Source organism: Raphanus sativus, unplaced genomic scaffold, assembly GCF_000801105.2.
Source record: "Raphanus sativus cultivar WK10039 unplaced genomic scaffold, ASM80110v3 Scaffold0510, whole genome shotgun sequence".
NCBI lineage: Eukaryota > Viridiplantae > Streptophyta > Magnoliopsida > Brassicales > Brassicaceae > Raphanus > Raphanus sativus.
Window position 1 is genome coordinate 21444 of NW_026615828.1, and position 15613 is coordinate 37056.

The following is a 15613-nucleotide window of genomic DNA, read 5'->3' on the forward strand; positions in this document are numbered from 1 at the left end:
CCGGGAAGTAACTAACTTACGAGTGTTGTAGTAGCTCACGCGCCATCTGATATGAACACGTTTTTAGAAAACGACTGTATCTTCTCGCCGAGATGCTTTCGCAGACGACGAAACAAGGATTTGTCTTTCGTCTATTCATCGTCTTGTCTGTTTCAAAATAATGCTGAAGAAATTAACCCCACACACAAAAGCCTCCATCAAGAGATTATTGGGCCTCATTTTTCCTGCTGAAAGCCCATTAAAGCCTTCAATTATGGGCTTTATCAGTGAAGAGTAAAAGTAAGCGCCAAACTTCTACACACTTGGATGGGAATACACCTGTTGCAAATGACATTGGGAGTAATGATGCTACAGCTACTAACCTTGTAGGTTCAGACCACTCGGAAGATATTATTGCTACTGACATAAAAACGTGCATGCTGAACCCCTGGAAGTGGAAATACCGAGGGAGATAGTGAGATTGAAATTTGAAAAGGGAAAAAGGATGAGAATGTAGGCAGCGGATCTGAATGCAGAAAGTGAAAGCTTAGTTTTGAATGATAATGTGGACGAATAAAAGGCAGGGAAAGCACCGCTGGAAGCAGGAGTTTTCTTCATGGCTCAGCTACAAGACAGCGTCATTCAGTATTACTCAACTCTTTCAAGAGAAGCTCGAACTTCTTTCAAAAGAAAGAAGAGAAGTGAAGAATAAGTTGGACTGTAACAGATTAGAGGAGGCTCTTCAAATTATGTATTCCTCTGTTGTTTCTGTGCTTAGTGCTCTGTTTTTTTTTAAGTTATTGACATACACTGTGACTATTCCCATTAGGTAAAAAACTAAAAGGTGATTGATGAACTGAACTGACTATCAAAGGAGATGTTTGGCAAACAGACGTAGCACGAATACAAAAGAGGAAGCTGCTAAGATGCGATACTGTGTTTAACCAAGTTTTCGATGCTAACTGTGAATGGATCATATGAAACAAAAAGAAGAAGACAATGTGAACAACAAGTCACTATCGATCTTTGAGTTCCTGCTCGAACTGACCGAGTTTCAGGCGTACGGGCTCCAAGAACTGCTTCATATCCATCCTAATCTGCTGCTTCAATTGCTGGGAAAGCTCTTTGTCATCGCTAAGCTTCACATCCACCTGCTCACAGCAACAAAGTGCAATACAAATATCACCATTCAAATATCCTAACATCTCCCACAATCATATCAAAGCCTCTACTGATAAACGTTACCTCAAGATCATCAAGCTCGCCGAATGAGAACTCAGCAATGTCAAGACTCCCCTTCACCTTCTTCGTGTCCTCTTCAAAAGACCACTCTCCTGAGTAAATCAACAATCATGTATACATGAACAAAAACAATGACAGGGAACTGTACCAACTATAAAACTCAAATGCAAATACATCCTATCAACACAATGGTGAAGCCAGTGAAGAGTCTCTCTTACCTTGGACTTTGAGGGAAAGCTCGTAAGTATAGCCAACTCTTTTTTTTTATTCCGAACTGTAACCAAGAAAGCCTAGAGGAAGAAGGGATCATCATCATCATAAATTCCAGAACAATCATAGAGAAGAATACAAAGATAATAAAAGGAGAAGAACTCACATCTCCTACGCATCTGTTAACATCAACAATCCCAGCTTTACCAGAAGAAAATTGCAAAGAACCGACTGATCCCAGCAGCTCCTGCGAGCAACGATTCTCAAAGTACACAAAGATTAATACTTTTTTTTTGCCATAGAAAGCACAAAATAAGACCGAAAGAAGAAGAAACCTTTAATCGATCAGTGGCCCATTTAGTGAGATTTTTCTCCTCCCAAGTGCCAGCCTGTAAAGAAACAAACAAGAGAATAGAGATGTAAGAATGTTGAGAGATATGTCAAAAAAAAAAGGAATAATAGCAAAAAAAAACCTTGTTCCAGAGGGAGCCGAGGGGAATAGGAGCATTAGGAGCAGCAGAGACGACGTCGTTGTTGTTGTTGTTGTTGTTGTTGTTGGTGAGCTTGTGGGGGAGAGGAGGAGGAGCTGCGTCTGGTGTGGCTTCTCTCCCCCAATACAAGGGGGTTTATACAAGTAGGATATCATTTACAATGTAAGCTCTGACAATGCATCCTCAGGGGTCTCTAGTAATGATGCATTTAACTTTGTATAAATCTATATATAAGTTTCATGTGTCCCCCAAAAAATCAAATGCTGACATATCTTTGCCTAATAACCTGTTTGCAAACATCTATAACAGAAAGAATAGGAAGACTGAGGATACTTAATCAGATATGTAGTGGTGGATACGTGTCAATTATGCGGTACAGCAGCAGTGTAAAGTATTAATCACATTATCTTCCAATGTAGCATAGAAGCTCCTGCCTTGAATATTTTCTTTAGTAAATCAAATTAGCTATTTCAAACTCTCTCTCTCTCATAGTCCTCAACACTATTGCATCATTTCTTTTCAAGAATAAACAATTCAGCTATATCTCTATATCTCATAATTTCTTTTCTTGGATGGAGATTGTGAAAGATAATAAAGATGCAAGGATCTTGTTTTGAGTTTTAGCCCATTTGATATTTCAAACCTTGCAATTGATCAGAGAGGCCATATGTGCATTTAATTTGAACTTGGAAAATGAGAGCAAAGCTCCCCTTATATTTGAGGAATCAAAAAGAAGAATATCTAAATGATTTCTTTCTTTAAAAAGAAGAGAAATTAGGGTGTATATACACCATTTCAACCATAATTTGCAAACTACCTGATCACTATTACATGAACTATAGATTTTTCTTTAATATCAAAATGGCCCTATGGCTCTATCCACCTACATAATCCTAGGTAGATTTTCTGTCAGAGCTTAGACACACTAAAACACTTTTTAATTTCTTCTGATAATTAATAAATCTTTCATTTTCAAAACTAGAAAGAGAGAGAGAGAGAGAGAGAGAGAGAGAGAGAGAGAGAGAGAGAGAGAGAGAGAAGAAGCCATTACTAAATCTAGACTTAAAACTAAAGAGACGCTTGTTGGCAGCAACCAAGATCCCCAGCTGCTCATATTTGAAAGTAAAATCACTATCACTATGTCACTATTTGTTTATGATTTCTTCTCATTTTGTTCTAGTAGTTTTGTTTTCTCCAAATTCTCACTGTAAAATTACTGGTTTTTTTATTTTCTGGAGTTAAAGAAGATATAATATCTTCAGCTGTCAACACATGTCTGAATGAAGAAAAAGACATAGATCTGGTTTCTTTTGTTGGGAGGTTAGGGTCTAATAACTTTCAACGATGTTAACTTATTGTTTACCACTTAACATAATGTTTACTCATCTACACATATAAAATATTTTGCAACCACAGCGATAGTGATTTAGTTTGATGGTAACCCATAGTGTATAGAATATATTATAGATAACTTAGTCGATAACTTTTTTATTACTCTCCAACATTTGTTTATATGTTCGCAATTTATTCAAGTTATCTACTTTTCTATTATTTGACTAAGAAAACATATTTTATAACAGTATATTTTCAATTAACTGATAATTTATATTGTAACATTTATTACTCTTCATTAGATTTGAATTTAGAAGAATTTAGTAGGTCATCTATTGAGGTGGACAAAGTGTTTTGGAGTATAGATAGTTAGATGGTAACTCATAGTGTATTCAGTAATAATAGTTATAGACGATAACAATCTAGTTAGACGTTAATCATTAACATCGTCAATTATATTTATAACTGGTTGTAACTTATGGTCTGTTAAATAGGTGAAGCTGATGGACTCGTTTCGTAAGAACGGGTTATAATCAATGTGAGACATGGAAGATTGATTCATGAGAAGGAGTTGGTGAAATGTCTAATGGAAGTGTGATTGGTAATGCCTGTTTAGGCGCATGTTTTTGTTTAACTAGCATTGTCAGTGACTCACTTAATAACATATGTTAACTGATACTCATAATGTTAGTTGATATATAAAATGTTACAGTCTACACTTATATGATGTAATGAATGTTACTGTCCAATTTTACCAGTAGATGATAACAATTATAAATGTTTGTGGTTAACACTTTTCGGTGTCGAGTAAATGTTATAGTAGTCACTAAGATATATCTTAGAGAAAATGTTTTTGTAAGTGATTCATATGTAAGAGAGACACAAATAAAAAATTTGTCTAAAATATAAGTTAGCAGATAATCACATGAATATATGAACATGTTATGAACAAAGAAGTGATGGACTCGCTTGGTAAAAATATGCTTTAATCAATGTGGGACGTGGATGACTGGTTCATGAGAAAGATATGGTGAAATGTCTAGTGGAAATATGATTGATAATGCATATTTAAACCGATGTTTTGTTGCTATTTAGTTACCGGCATTTGTTAGCAACTCCTTACTAACATATATTCTTTGATACTTATAATGTTAGTTGATATACAAAATGTTACAGTGTAACATTATATGATATAATGAATGTTAGTTTTTAAATTTATCAGTAGATGTTAACAATTATAAATATTTGCGGCTAGGACTTTGTAGTGTCTAGTAAATGTTTTAGTAGCCGTTAAGATAGATCGTAGAGACAATGTTTTTGCGAGTGACTCAGATGTAAAAGAGACAAATAAACAATTCATGTAATATATATAAGTTAGCATATAACCACATGAGTATATGAATTAACTATATGGTTAATGTTTACTCGTTAGTTAATATATACAATATTACTGGCTAAGTGTAGATGATATACAAAATATTAATGTCTAAATAAATGATACAACTAATGATGATATATGTTGTTGATATTATCAATATAATACAAACATGTGATCTAAAATATTTTTCCATATATTTGTGCAAAACTGCGAATTAAATGTGTGATGTGGGACTCTTCTATTACAAATCCCACATGATGAACATTAGTCTACGACATCCTAGATCATATCAAACAAGATTCTTACTTCAACATCTCTCTTCTTACGTGTCTCTATAGGTAGTGGCATTTTGGGAAGATTACAGAACTTTGCTACAGAGAAAGGAGGGTTTTAAGCGCGTGTGTATACTTTGCCAATTTCAGATCGTTTTTGGTATATTCACCAAATTGTCTCTAAAAAGAAAGTTCTTCAGTATAAAAGATTTTGCTGAGTGTGTCTCTGTCTTAGTCCTGACAATATGATGCTTCTTCACATGTGTAAGAATAGTGAAGTTCATTGGTTAACTAAACATACATAGAGGACTGAAGCCAAAACTAGACCTTTATTTGTAAATCAAAACGATGATGAAAGGAGGAAAGAGGGAGTATGATAATAGTAAGAGGTTTAGCTTGGATTACTGTAAGCAAAGCATGAAATGTCAAATTTTAGCAAAGCTCTATGGGATATTTTATATTCGGTTGCATACAATTGCTGTCATGTTTGGGGAGCCCATTGTATTGTATTCTACAAAATAGACATTTGTTACCTCCCTTTTTCACATTGTAACTCATAGATGCTGCTAGAACAATCTGCCCTACACGCTTCCCACGTGTCAGCCTCTCCTCCCAAGGAAATCTCCTCTATTAAATAGAATCCGTTCTTTCTTATCTTCTCAGAGGAAATAAATATCTTGAATCTTAGAGAAGAAGGGAAAAGAAAAGAAAAGATGGCGACGGAGAAGAAAGAGATGGAAGTGGTGAAAGGTCTAGACTTGGAGAGGTACATGGGCCGCTGGTACGAGATTGCTTCTTTCCCTTCCAGGTTTCAGCCCAAGGACGGTGTAGACACTCGCGCCACTTACAGCCTTAACCCTGACGGCACGGTTAAAGTCTTGAACGAGACGTGGAACGGAGGCAAGAGAGGTTTCATCCAAGGGTCAGCTTTCAAAACTGATCCTAAGAGCGATGAGGCAAAGTTCAAAGTCAGGTTCTACCTCCCTCCTTTCCTCCCTATCATCCCCGTTACCGGTGATTACTGGGTGCTGTATATAGATCCTGAGTACCAGCATGCGGTCATTGGGCAGCCTTCAAGGAGTTATCTCTGGGTAAGGTTTCTTTTTTATGATGAATAATAGAAAGAAAAAAAAAGCTAACAAGGATTGATGTTTTATATGGGCTGTGTAGATCCTGAGCAGGACGGCGCATATGGAGGAAGAGACATACAAGGAGCTGGTGGAGAAGGCGGTGGAGCAAGGGTATGACGTCAGCAAGCTTCACAAGACACCTCAGAGTGACACACCACCCGAGTCCAACGCTGCTCCTGATGACACCAAGGGCATTTGGTGGCTCAAATCTATCTTTGGCAAATAGTTTATAGAAAAACACAAGACTTGTTTTCACCTCCTTTTACTTCCCTTTGTCTGTGTATTGTCTGTGTAATATACTACTACCCCTTTTGTTTACTCCAGTGAACATCATCGTTCTGCTTTTGTTTATTTCCAACATCTAAATCTATTTGCGGTAACAGAGCACCAACTGAGATGAGAATTAGTAATAAATATTCCCATAAGAAAACCTGAACAAAAGCAACTAGTATAATATAACAAAGACGAACTGAAGTTGACATCATAACACACAAGAGTTAGAGATGTGTAAAAGAAAACAATCTCCTCACCCTCTTCAAAAGTTTGGATGAAAAAATTGAAAATACATACACAGAACACCAAGAACTGCATGCAGCCTCATAGAATAGTACAGCACGAATTCGTTTTCTTGGCACTCTTGTAGAACATCTGTTTCATCCAAATACCAACATCGGTTTCTCATCAAAATATTTACTACACATAACAAATGACATGCGACCGAGACAGTGGGAAATTAAAGCTGGGGAAAAGCTAGTATGGAAATGTTAGAATGTTACCTGCGACGCCGAGCTCAAATCAGAGCTCTTCTCCACTAGGCTGTCAAGCTTCTCGCCACGGGCTAGAACGCTATCAATGGTTTTATGCTGTAATAAAAAAAAGATCAAATAAATATTCAAGGCTTCAGGGGAGCACACTTATTGTATCTGCAAGACTCTCTGGTTCTGAAGGTAAAGAGAGAAAAAGAGAGAGAGAGAGTGCAGTTACAAGGATAATCTTGGTCTCATCCAGCTCCCTCTGGATTTTCAACAGCTTATCAGCCTCTGCTGGGTCCTGAAGATGGGGGCAAGAACAGAAACACTTTAAAAACCATATCACTTGGGTCATATCATAAAACTAGTTTCATGAGGAATCAATAAATTTTTGGATTCTTTACTTTATCCACTCAGTTGAGCTAATAATACCTACAGTGTCATTTTTCACATGTGGGGGAGAATAGAGTTGTAAACCTGGAATTTGGTAAGAGCCTCAGCCAAGTAAGGCCAGCTGGAGGACTTAGCAGTGCAGTCTTCTTTAGCAGACTTCCATGTCTCACCAAAACTCTTCTGGTACTCATCTATAACCTGAGAAACAATAACAATTTATTTTTTTGTCAACCTAATCATATCCTCCTGATTCTTTTTTTTTTTTTTTTTGAAATAAATTACACAAAGGAGGTAGTGTGAATGGATTTTGAAGAGACCTGATTGAGAAGAGTAAAGGCACTACGAAGAGGGTAATGATCGTCCATGAATCCCACCACGCAAAGTCCGTTTCTATTGTAAGCGTGAACCTTGTACTCTTTTTATTTATCATCCCACACACACACACACACACACAATTAACAAAAAAGCTGGAATAATCGCTGATGTGTAAAATATCGCAAACCCTAAAAACCTTGGTGCTGGACGGACTGGCGTTGGGAAGGAGGAGTGCGGCTGGCGACAGTGCGACCTACGAAAACGAGGAACTCCTCGGCGTTTGTTTGATAGAAATAGCCGATGTGGGAGACGTTGGAAGCTTTGGCGAGGATGACTGGATTTGAAGCTTCGGGAGCGCACTTGAAAACAAACAAGGCGGTTATCTTCATAGCTCTTGCGTGAGATGGAAGCGAGGAGAACGAGGCGGCGGTGGGAGCTGGAAAGAAATAAAATTTTGAAGTCCGGTGGTAAAACTTTTACTCGCTCAACATAACACTTATCCTCTGTTTTATGATTACTTAGTCCTAAAGACTATTGCACATAGATAAATACAAAATTTTATATGTTTTATTTTGATTATATGAAAATATTATTAAATAAAACTAACTTAAACAATAAAAAACATAATATTTTGTAGGTGGTCACAAATATTAAAAACATTAAATATTTGTTTAGAATAAAAAGAATTATATATTATGAAACTAAATTAAAAATTATTAAAAGGCTGAACAAAAAAATTAAAAATTAAAACACCAAATAAATAAAAGAAATGGGAATATAAGACAGTCAGACCAAAAAGACCATGGTATTTGACAATGAATAATAAGAGAATAATAGAGTCCAAACGCTAAAACATTAGAATTCCCGAAACTGAAGGGGTGATTACACAAACTTACCGAAATGAAAGAAATTATTAAATTAACAATAGATGTGAATATTTGGTTATTCTTTGGAATTTTGTTAACTTTTTCTTTTCAAAAAAATTCGCATTCAAATTTTTAGATTCTGGTCAGGTTTGATTTTAATTCAGAACTATTTGATACAATAATAATCTGGATTAAAGTAGATTTAATAATACTAAACTCAAATATTTTTTAAATCGGGTCCAACTAAAATTTAAATTGAATATTATGCAATTTGTTTTAGTTTGGTATTACTAATATCACGTACTAATTTAGAACTGTAAATTCGTTTTATGTTCTTAATATTAATTAGTTCTTAGACAGCCATTCAAATCACGAATGGATTCAGATTGTAAACATACATAAGTACTGTCTTTAGACCAAAAAAAAATAAAAATAAAAATAAATATCAAATCAGATAGGTACGAATTTAGAGTGTGATTGAATCGTCCTTCCGGAGTAAATATTCTGGAGTAAATGATTTTTACTCTGAAAAAAAAAGAATTTTTTTTTTTACTCTGTATTATACTTTATTGTTACCAATCAGGTGAAAGACAGCAGATATGTTTTCCACCTATTTTCAGCTGAATTCTGCTGAAAATGTTAAAATGTTTTCCACTTGTCTTTAAGAGAAGTAAAAGATTACGTGCTCTCTCCTCCTCTTTTTCTGTTCAATTTTCTTTATTTATTTTTTCATTTCACCATTTTACTCTATTTACTAATTTTCTTTTCCTCTGAGTTCATCTATTTAATTTACTCCTAATTGCGCTGTGGTTTCCCAATCACACTCCTAAAGTTTTCTTCGAGTAAGGTCTATAGTTTAAATCTCGGATTTGGTTACAAATGTCAATGTCTAGAAAAACAAGAAAACTGTTAAAAGCGAAAGGAGGGGGAAAAAGAGATAAAAATAGAGTAATAAATGGGTATAAATGAGATGATACGAGCGAGTTACTTCTTTACCCATTAGTTAACACTTTTTTTGTTTGACCATCTTCTTCTTCGCTTCTTTTCCGTTTTGTCGAAACATAACCGACGAGGAAAACAAGCTGAAGAAGAGATTAATGTTCTTCTTCTTTTCTTTACTGTGAGATCTCTTTCACTTTTTTTCTGAAACTTATATAGATTATGAGTATTGTAAATGTCGTATCTGACTTTGCTTTGGCCTACGTACACACATGCAGGAGATCAATCAAATAAACAACACACGAAGAAGATGCTGAGGTTTTTCATTCTTTTCTCCCTTTTCCTACACTCTTGTGTCGCTGCTCCCAAGACTCCAGCTGCTGCGGCGGCTGTTCCTGCCAAGAAATGGCTCACCCTTAACGGTATGTACTATGTATCAATCTTTTTACATAACATGTTTTGTTATGTTTTGTGATTTAATATATGTAACTGCCCATGTGGCCATATATCACGTTAACATGTTTGTTTGTTTATTTTGTGAAAAGCTTATCCATGCTTTATCCTTGATCTGTTTTTTTTTCAGGACAAGAGCCTGCGGTTGTGGCTAGAGGCGGCTTCTCGGGTCTTTTCCCAGAGTCAAGCGCCTCTGCAAACGCCTTGGCTATTAGCACCAGTTCCCCTGGCCTTACCATGTTGTGCAACCTTCAGATGACAAGTGACGGTGTCGGCCTCTGCTTGCCTGATATCAGGCTAGACAATTCAACCACCATCTCCACTCTCTTCCCCAAAGGCCAGAAGACATACAAGGTCAACGGTCAGGACCTCAAAGGCTGGTTTGCCCTTGACTACTCTGCCGACACCATTTTCTCCAATGTCTCTTGTATGTCTTTGCTTCTCATTTTCAAATGTTTCCCAACACCACCACCAGTCTTTTGATGTTGTTGTATTGTTGAGCAGTGGTCCAAAACATCTTGTCTCGGCCTAGCATCTTCGATGGCCAGATGCCAATCTCTGCCGTGGAGGACGTCTTAGGAACCAAGCCTCCTAAGTTCTGGTTGAGCGTTCAGGTTTCTCTTTATTCCTCTCTTTGATAATATATATGAATATATGATTTAACGAACCTAAGGAATGTTCTTGTTGATTCATTTAAAGTTATTGTTGATTCATCAAATAAACAAATAAACATTGATTTAAACGTGCAGTACGACTCCTTCTACACGGAACACAAGCTGAGCGCAGTAGAGTACCTAAAAACCTTACGATTCCGTCGCATTAATTTCATCTCATCTCCAGAGATAGCCTTCTTGAAAACCATCGGGATGGACGTAGGAAGTGCCAACACAAAGCTTATATTCGAGTTCAAAGACCCTGAGGCAATTGAGCCAACCACCAACAAGAAGTACAGCGAGCTTCTTCTCAACCTTGCAGCCATCAAGGGCTTTGCATCAGGCGTTCTTGTCCCTAAAGACTACATCTGGCCACTTGACTCTGCTACTTACCTCAAGCCCGCCACCACCTTTGTTGCTGATGCACACAAGGCTGGTCTAGAGGTCTATGCTTCAGGTTTTGCTAATGATTTGCGCACCAGCTTCAACTACAGCTATGATCCCTCCGCTGAGTATCTCCAGTTTGTGGACAATGATCAGTTCTCTGTTGATGGTTTCGTCACTGACTTCCCTCCAACAGCATCACAAGCCATCTGTAAGTTAACTTGCCATCCACGCAGAGTTAACTTAATTTTTTTTTTTTTTTTAAACTTCCATTATAATTGTTTTTTTCCTAATTTGAGATTAAAAAAACCTCTAAAATGTTGCTTTGCATCCACTATCATCATATACATATATGCACATAATGTGTTTTGTATTCTTGCAGCTTGCTTGTCTCACCAAAAGGGAAACCTCCCCAAAGCAAACCATGCGTTGGTCATAACTCACAATGGAGCAAGTGGAGATTATCCAGGCTGCACTGATCTCGCTTACCAAAAGGCTGTGGACGATGGAGCAGATGTGATAGACTGTTCTGTCCAAATGTCCAGAGATGGAATAGCTTTCTGTCATGATTCTGCAGACTTAACAGCAAGTACTAATGCCATGACCACTTTCATGTCAAGAGCCACCAGTGTTCCTGAGATCCAGCCTACCAATGGGATTTTCTCTTTTGATCTCACTTGGGCAGAGATCCAGTCTCTAAAACGTAAGTAACTTGGTTTCTTTTTCTAAAATTTGTCTGAAAACTATCTCATTGGGATGATGTCTCTTGTCTCCAGCTCAAATCCAGAGCCCCTTCTTAACTAAAGGGGGATTCCAGAGAAATCCATTAAACAAGAATGCTGGTAAGTTCATGACTCTCGCTGACTTCCTTGAGTTCAGCAAAGCAAAGGCTGTCACTGGAGTTCTTATCAACATACAGGCAAGTCTTGTCACTCTTTAACTCATAAATTCTGCTTTAACTTACTTAAGGAAGCTCCACTAACGCCTTGTTTTGTTTTATCAGAATGCTGCTTATCTAGCCTCAAAGAAAGGTCTAGGAATCGTAGATTCAGTCAAGTCCGCGGTCACCAAGTCCACACTCGACAAGCAACTAACTCAAAAGGTGTTGATTCAGTCAGATGACAGCTCTGTTCTGTCCGGTTTTCCGGGTGTCCCTCCGTTCACAAGAGTTTTGACCATCGGCAAGGAGATCGGAGATGCTCCCAAGCCATCAGTCGACGAGATCAAGAAGCATGCAGAAGCTGTCAATCTCATGAGAAGTTCTCTGGTCACCACCTCAGAAAGCTTTGCCACAGGGAAGACTAACGTAGTGGAGGAAATGCACAAAGGGAATGTCTCTGTTTACGTCTCCGTGCTGAGGAACGAGTACCTCTCCATAGCGTTTGATTACTTCTCCGATCCTACGGTGGAGCTTGCCACGTTCATTGCGGGGAATGGCGTCGATGGAGTCGTCACAGAGTTCCCTGCCACAGCAACCAGATACTTGAGTAAGTTTTAAAACATGTACATGATGATCATGATACAACAGTGTAATGTTGTATTTGATGCAAATGCAGGGAGTCCATGTTCAGATTTGAACAAAGAGCAGCCCTATGCTATCTTACCTGCAGAGGCTGGTGCTCTACTCTCCGTGGCAGCCAAGGAAGCACAGCCACCAGTTAGTGCCCCAAACCCGCCTCTTGACCCCAAAGACGTGATTGATCCGCCTCTTCCTCCTGTTGCTAACATTGTCTCCGCTAATGCAACTGGAGAAGCTTCACAACATGCCTCAGGCACCATTGCCACCAGTGCTAATCTTGGCCTTTCCTTGCTGGCAATACTGGTTTTGGGACTCCTCTTTGCTGCTGAGTAAAGACTGAGTAATAACACGGTATAACTTTCATAGGTTGTAACACGTTCGTCCTCAGCATTTTCCAAACTGACACACAAGCTATTTTATGTTTTCCTCATATTAAGCTAAGCACACAGTGATTTTGTTGTTTATAGATTAAAGCTTTAAAGAAACTTTGTTTTGTTATGATATGGATGTTTTTGATCTCAGTGATAACTCGCTCATATTCTGTTTTAGAAACCTTCTCCATCAAGCAGGCTCTACTTTCATACTGTCTCAGACATAGTATGAAGGCAAACACAAACGATCAAGTCTTTATAGGTCGTTTACAAGAACAGAGTAACTAAGTTAATACAGTATATATATATATATATCTAGTATTTTAAAAATATTCTTGCTCTCTCTCGAGGCACTTGGTCTGAGAACAAAACTAAAAGAGACCAATAATCTTTCACAAAAGTTACATCAACTACTACAAAAGTGTTCTGTCAAAGAGTAAATCCTTATGCGTATTCCCTCCATTCTTACACAACATAGCTCCTCCCAAACACACTTCCTAATCTCCTAGTTGATCCTCCATCTGGATACCGCCACTACTGCTCCGTGGGATGAGAGAATCTCATGTCATACGTTTAAAACTAAAGAGAGCCAGTTCCTCAGCTTTTTATTTCCACTCCAGTTTATGACTCTCAGCTACTTGTCCACCTTCTTTTCCTCGGCGGCCGCTCTGCTTTCACCTCTGAATCCGCAGGGCCTTCAGTTTTTGCAGAGGGCAGCCTCTCAGACTCCATTTTCTTTACTCCTGCGTTGTTGTCTTTCTCCGTGGGCATTGGAAGTTTAAACCGTTCACTGCGTTTCTTGAGTTTCTCAACCGTGTCCAAGTGCCGGTCTCCTGGTTGTCCCTTCTCGCTTCCATCTTTGGTCTCCGCAAGGTCATGGCCACTTCTCTCTTCAGTTACATTCCTGTTCTTGCCAATAGAGCCAAGATTAGGTTCGCTAGCTCGACCGTTAATGCCTTTTCCCTTCTCTTGAACTTTCGAAGAAGTGGATAAAGATCCCTTGGCAGTGACAGCATCATCTCTCTCTTTGTGGCTTCCCCAACGCTCAAATTTCGACCGTCCTCTCTTTGAATCTTGTAGCTCATCACCAGATGAAACGTTTTCCTTGTGCCTGTTGGTGGCGTTGTGCTGCTGTGGGATCTCATTCCTGTGATTTCTTGCTTCGTTGGTTCCCTTTAAGCCCTGAAAGGGATGGGAAGAAACATAAACACTGAACCATGAGGCATATTAAAAGTGACAAAACCATGAGATATATATGTGTGTATATATATTATAGGTAAGATTTGGCAACAGAACAAAAAAGTTTGCAAGATAATGTTTGCATTCACAATAACTACGTTAAGTTTTGCAAAACTTGGATGAGATTTAATAAAAATTATTTCATAAGCTGATGGGGGCATACTGTCACTTTGGAATTGCCATTTTGTTCTCCTTGCTTGTTCCTCAATGAATCTGTGCCTTCTCTTTGTTCTTTAATCTTTCGTCTGGAATCTTTATGTTTTCTGTCTTGCAATCGCTGGCCATCCAAAGCATCTATAACCTGGTCACTTTTAACACTTGTCCTCTCCAGCCTTGGTCTTTTCTCATTGTTAACAATGTCATCTGTGCGTGCAGAGAAGTCTTCGTGTCCTCTGTGATAGGAAGAACTTTCTTCACCAGAATGTTCCTTTCTCTTCGTCTGTTTAGTCTGCCTTGTTGTATCCTTGGTTAGATGCTCTTTGTCAGAAGCTTTATACTCTTCCTTCATCCTCGATGATGATCGGTCTTCTGAACCTCTACGACCCTTGAAGCCACCTGCCTCTCTCGTCCTCGTGCTGATAAACCATCCTCGTGAGTTAGTTTTAGTTTATCCAAATCTTCACGCTCTCTCAACCTCTCATGACCATCTCCCTGCTGCATGTATAAATCATCTCTGTGCCTAAGAGAAGCGTGGTCGTCGATATTATCTCTGATTTTATGTTGGACGTCTCTCTTTTGATGGTCCAACCTATCACCACGATCTCGTTTCAGGCTGCTGATTGATTCTCTTTGACCATATGAGTTTTCATTCTTTTCAAAGCGGTTTCTTCTTAAGTATTCTTCCTCCTTCCTCCTCTTGCCAATGTGATCATACAGTTCGTAAATTATTTCTTAAACCACCATCATCCACATGATTTCTCGAAGAAACATGGTCACTGCTCTGCCTAGAGCCCAGATCATCTCCACGAGCCCTTTTTCTAGACCCTTCATCACCACCTCTTCTACTGAATGTGTCATCCTCTTTCCTGCGCCAGACTCCCCCATCAACATCTCGCTCTCTCGTTCTATCAAAATCCTCGCCACTTGCCATTGAGTAAATATACCGAGAATCAGCTTCAATATGAGGATTTGCGTACTCACTACCACCTTTGCTCCCCGCTCGAGTTCTTTCCATTTCTTTCCCTCTGTGCTGATACTTTTTGCTCTGATGCGCGGTGCACTGTTAACGTGATGTTTCTTAGTGCTAGATGGTCGAGTAAAATGCTTCTTATCTTGAATAACTTCCTCTTCCGCACTATCCTTCAACTGCTGATGATCTCTGTGACTTCCAGATCTTGCTTTGCTGCTTTCACTGCTTCTCTCCGTCTTTTGATTCCCCTCCATCATCTTCTTCAACTGCAGAACTCATTTGTTGCTCCTCCTCCATCTCAGTATCTTTGCCAGCTTCACCTCCCACATCTTCATGATCAACACTTGATGACTTTGTGCCTCTGTCTCCATCAGGAGATGATGAACGAAAACTCTGGCCACTATACGTGCTTCTAGAGATTTCATCGTCTTGCTTTTTTGGGAAGCCTTTTGAGTGGCTCAACCTGGGCAGGACTTAGTTTAGCAGATTCCGTGTCTGGGTCTCCGCTGTTAACATACCCAGTCTCAACTGGGGGCATTATCTCCAGGAAGGCTACTATCTTCTGCGCC

General features: G+C 38.6%; 3 protein-coding genes and 2 pseudogenes across 3 annotated transcripts; 2 read left to right on the top strand and 3 right to left on the bottom strand.

The window, feature by feature from the left end:
* Positions 1-804: 804 nt before the first annotated feature.
* Positions 805-2048, bottom strand: LOC108845524 (uncharacterized; annotated as a pseudogene).
* Positions 2049-5562: 3514 nt separating this feature from the next.
* LOC108844013 (temperature-induced lipocalin-1) lies at positions 5563-6377 on the top strand. Its single transcript, XM_018617198.2, has 2 exons — positions 5563-5995; positions 6075-6377. The coding sequence occupies exons 1-2, from the start codon at positions 5618-5620 to the stop codon at positions 6258-6260; spliced, it is 564 nt and encodes a 187-aa protein (XP_018472700.1). The 5' UTR covers positions 5563-5617; the 3' UTR covers positions 6261-6377.
* Positions 6378-6461: 84 nt separating this feature from the next.
* LOC130502326 (VAMP-like protein YKT61) lies at positions 6462-7998 on the bottom strand. The gene is made up of 6 exons (XM_056997105.1): positions 7688-7998; positions 7494-7591; positions 7261-7374; positions 7019-7084; positions 6811-6897; positions 6462-6682 (listed from the first exon to the last, which is right to left on the bottom strand). Exons 1-6 carry the CDS (start codon positions 7878-7880, stop codon positions 6632-6634), a joined length of 609 nt encoding a protein of 202 aa, XP_056853085.1. The 5' UTR covers positions 7881-7998; the 3' UTR covers positions 6462-6631.
* A 1361-nt stretch (positions 7999-9359) lies between these two features.
* LOC108845522 (glycerophosphodiester phosphodiesterase GDPDL7) lies at positions 9360-12744 on the top strand. Its single transcript, XM_056997108.1, has 9 exons — positions 9360-9477; positions 9575-9718; positions 9880-10176; positions 10254-10363; positions 10499-10997; positions 11169-11489; positions 11563-11705; positions 11790-12273; positions 12343-12744. Exons 2-9 carry the CDS (start codon positions 9607-9609, stop codon positions 12636-12638), a joined length of 2262 nt encoding a protein of 753 aa, XP_056853088.1. The 5' UTR covers positions 9360-9477; positions 9575-9606; the 3' UTR covers positions 12639-12744.
* Positions 12745-12957: 213 nt separating this feature from the next.
* On the bottom strand, positions 12958-15610 carry LOC130502328 (FIP1[V]-like protein; annotated as a pseudogene).
* Between the last annotated feature and the right edge of the window lie 3 nt (positions 15611-15613).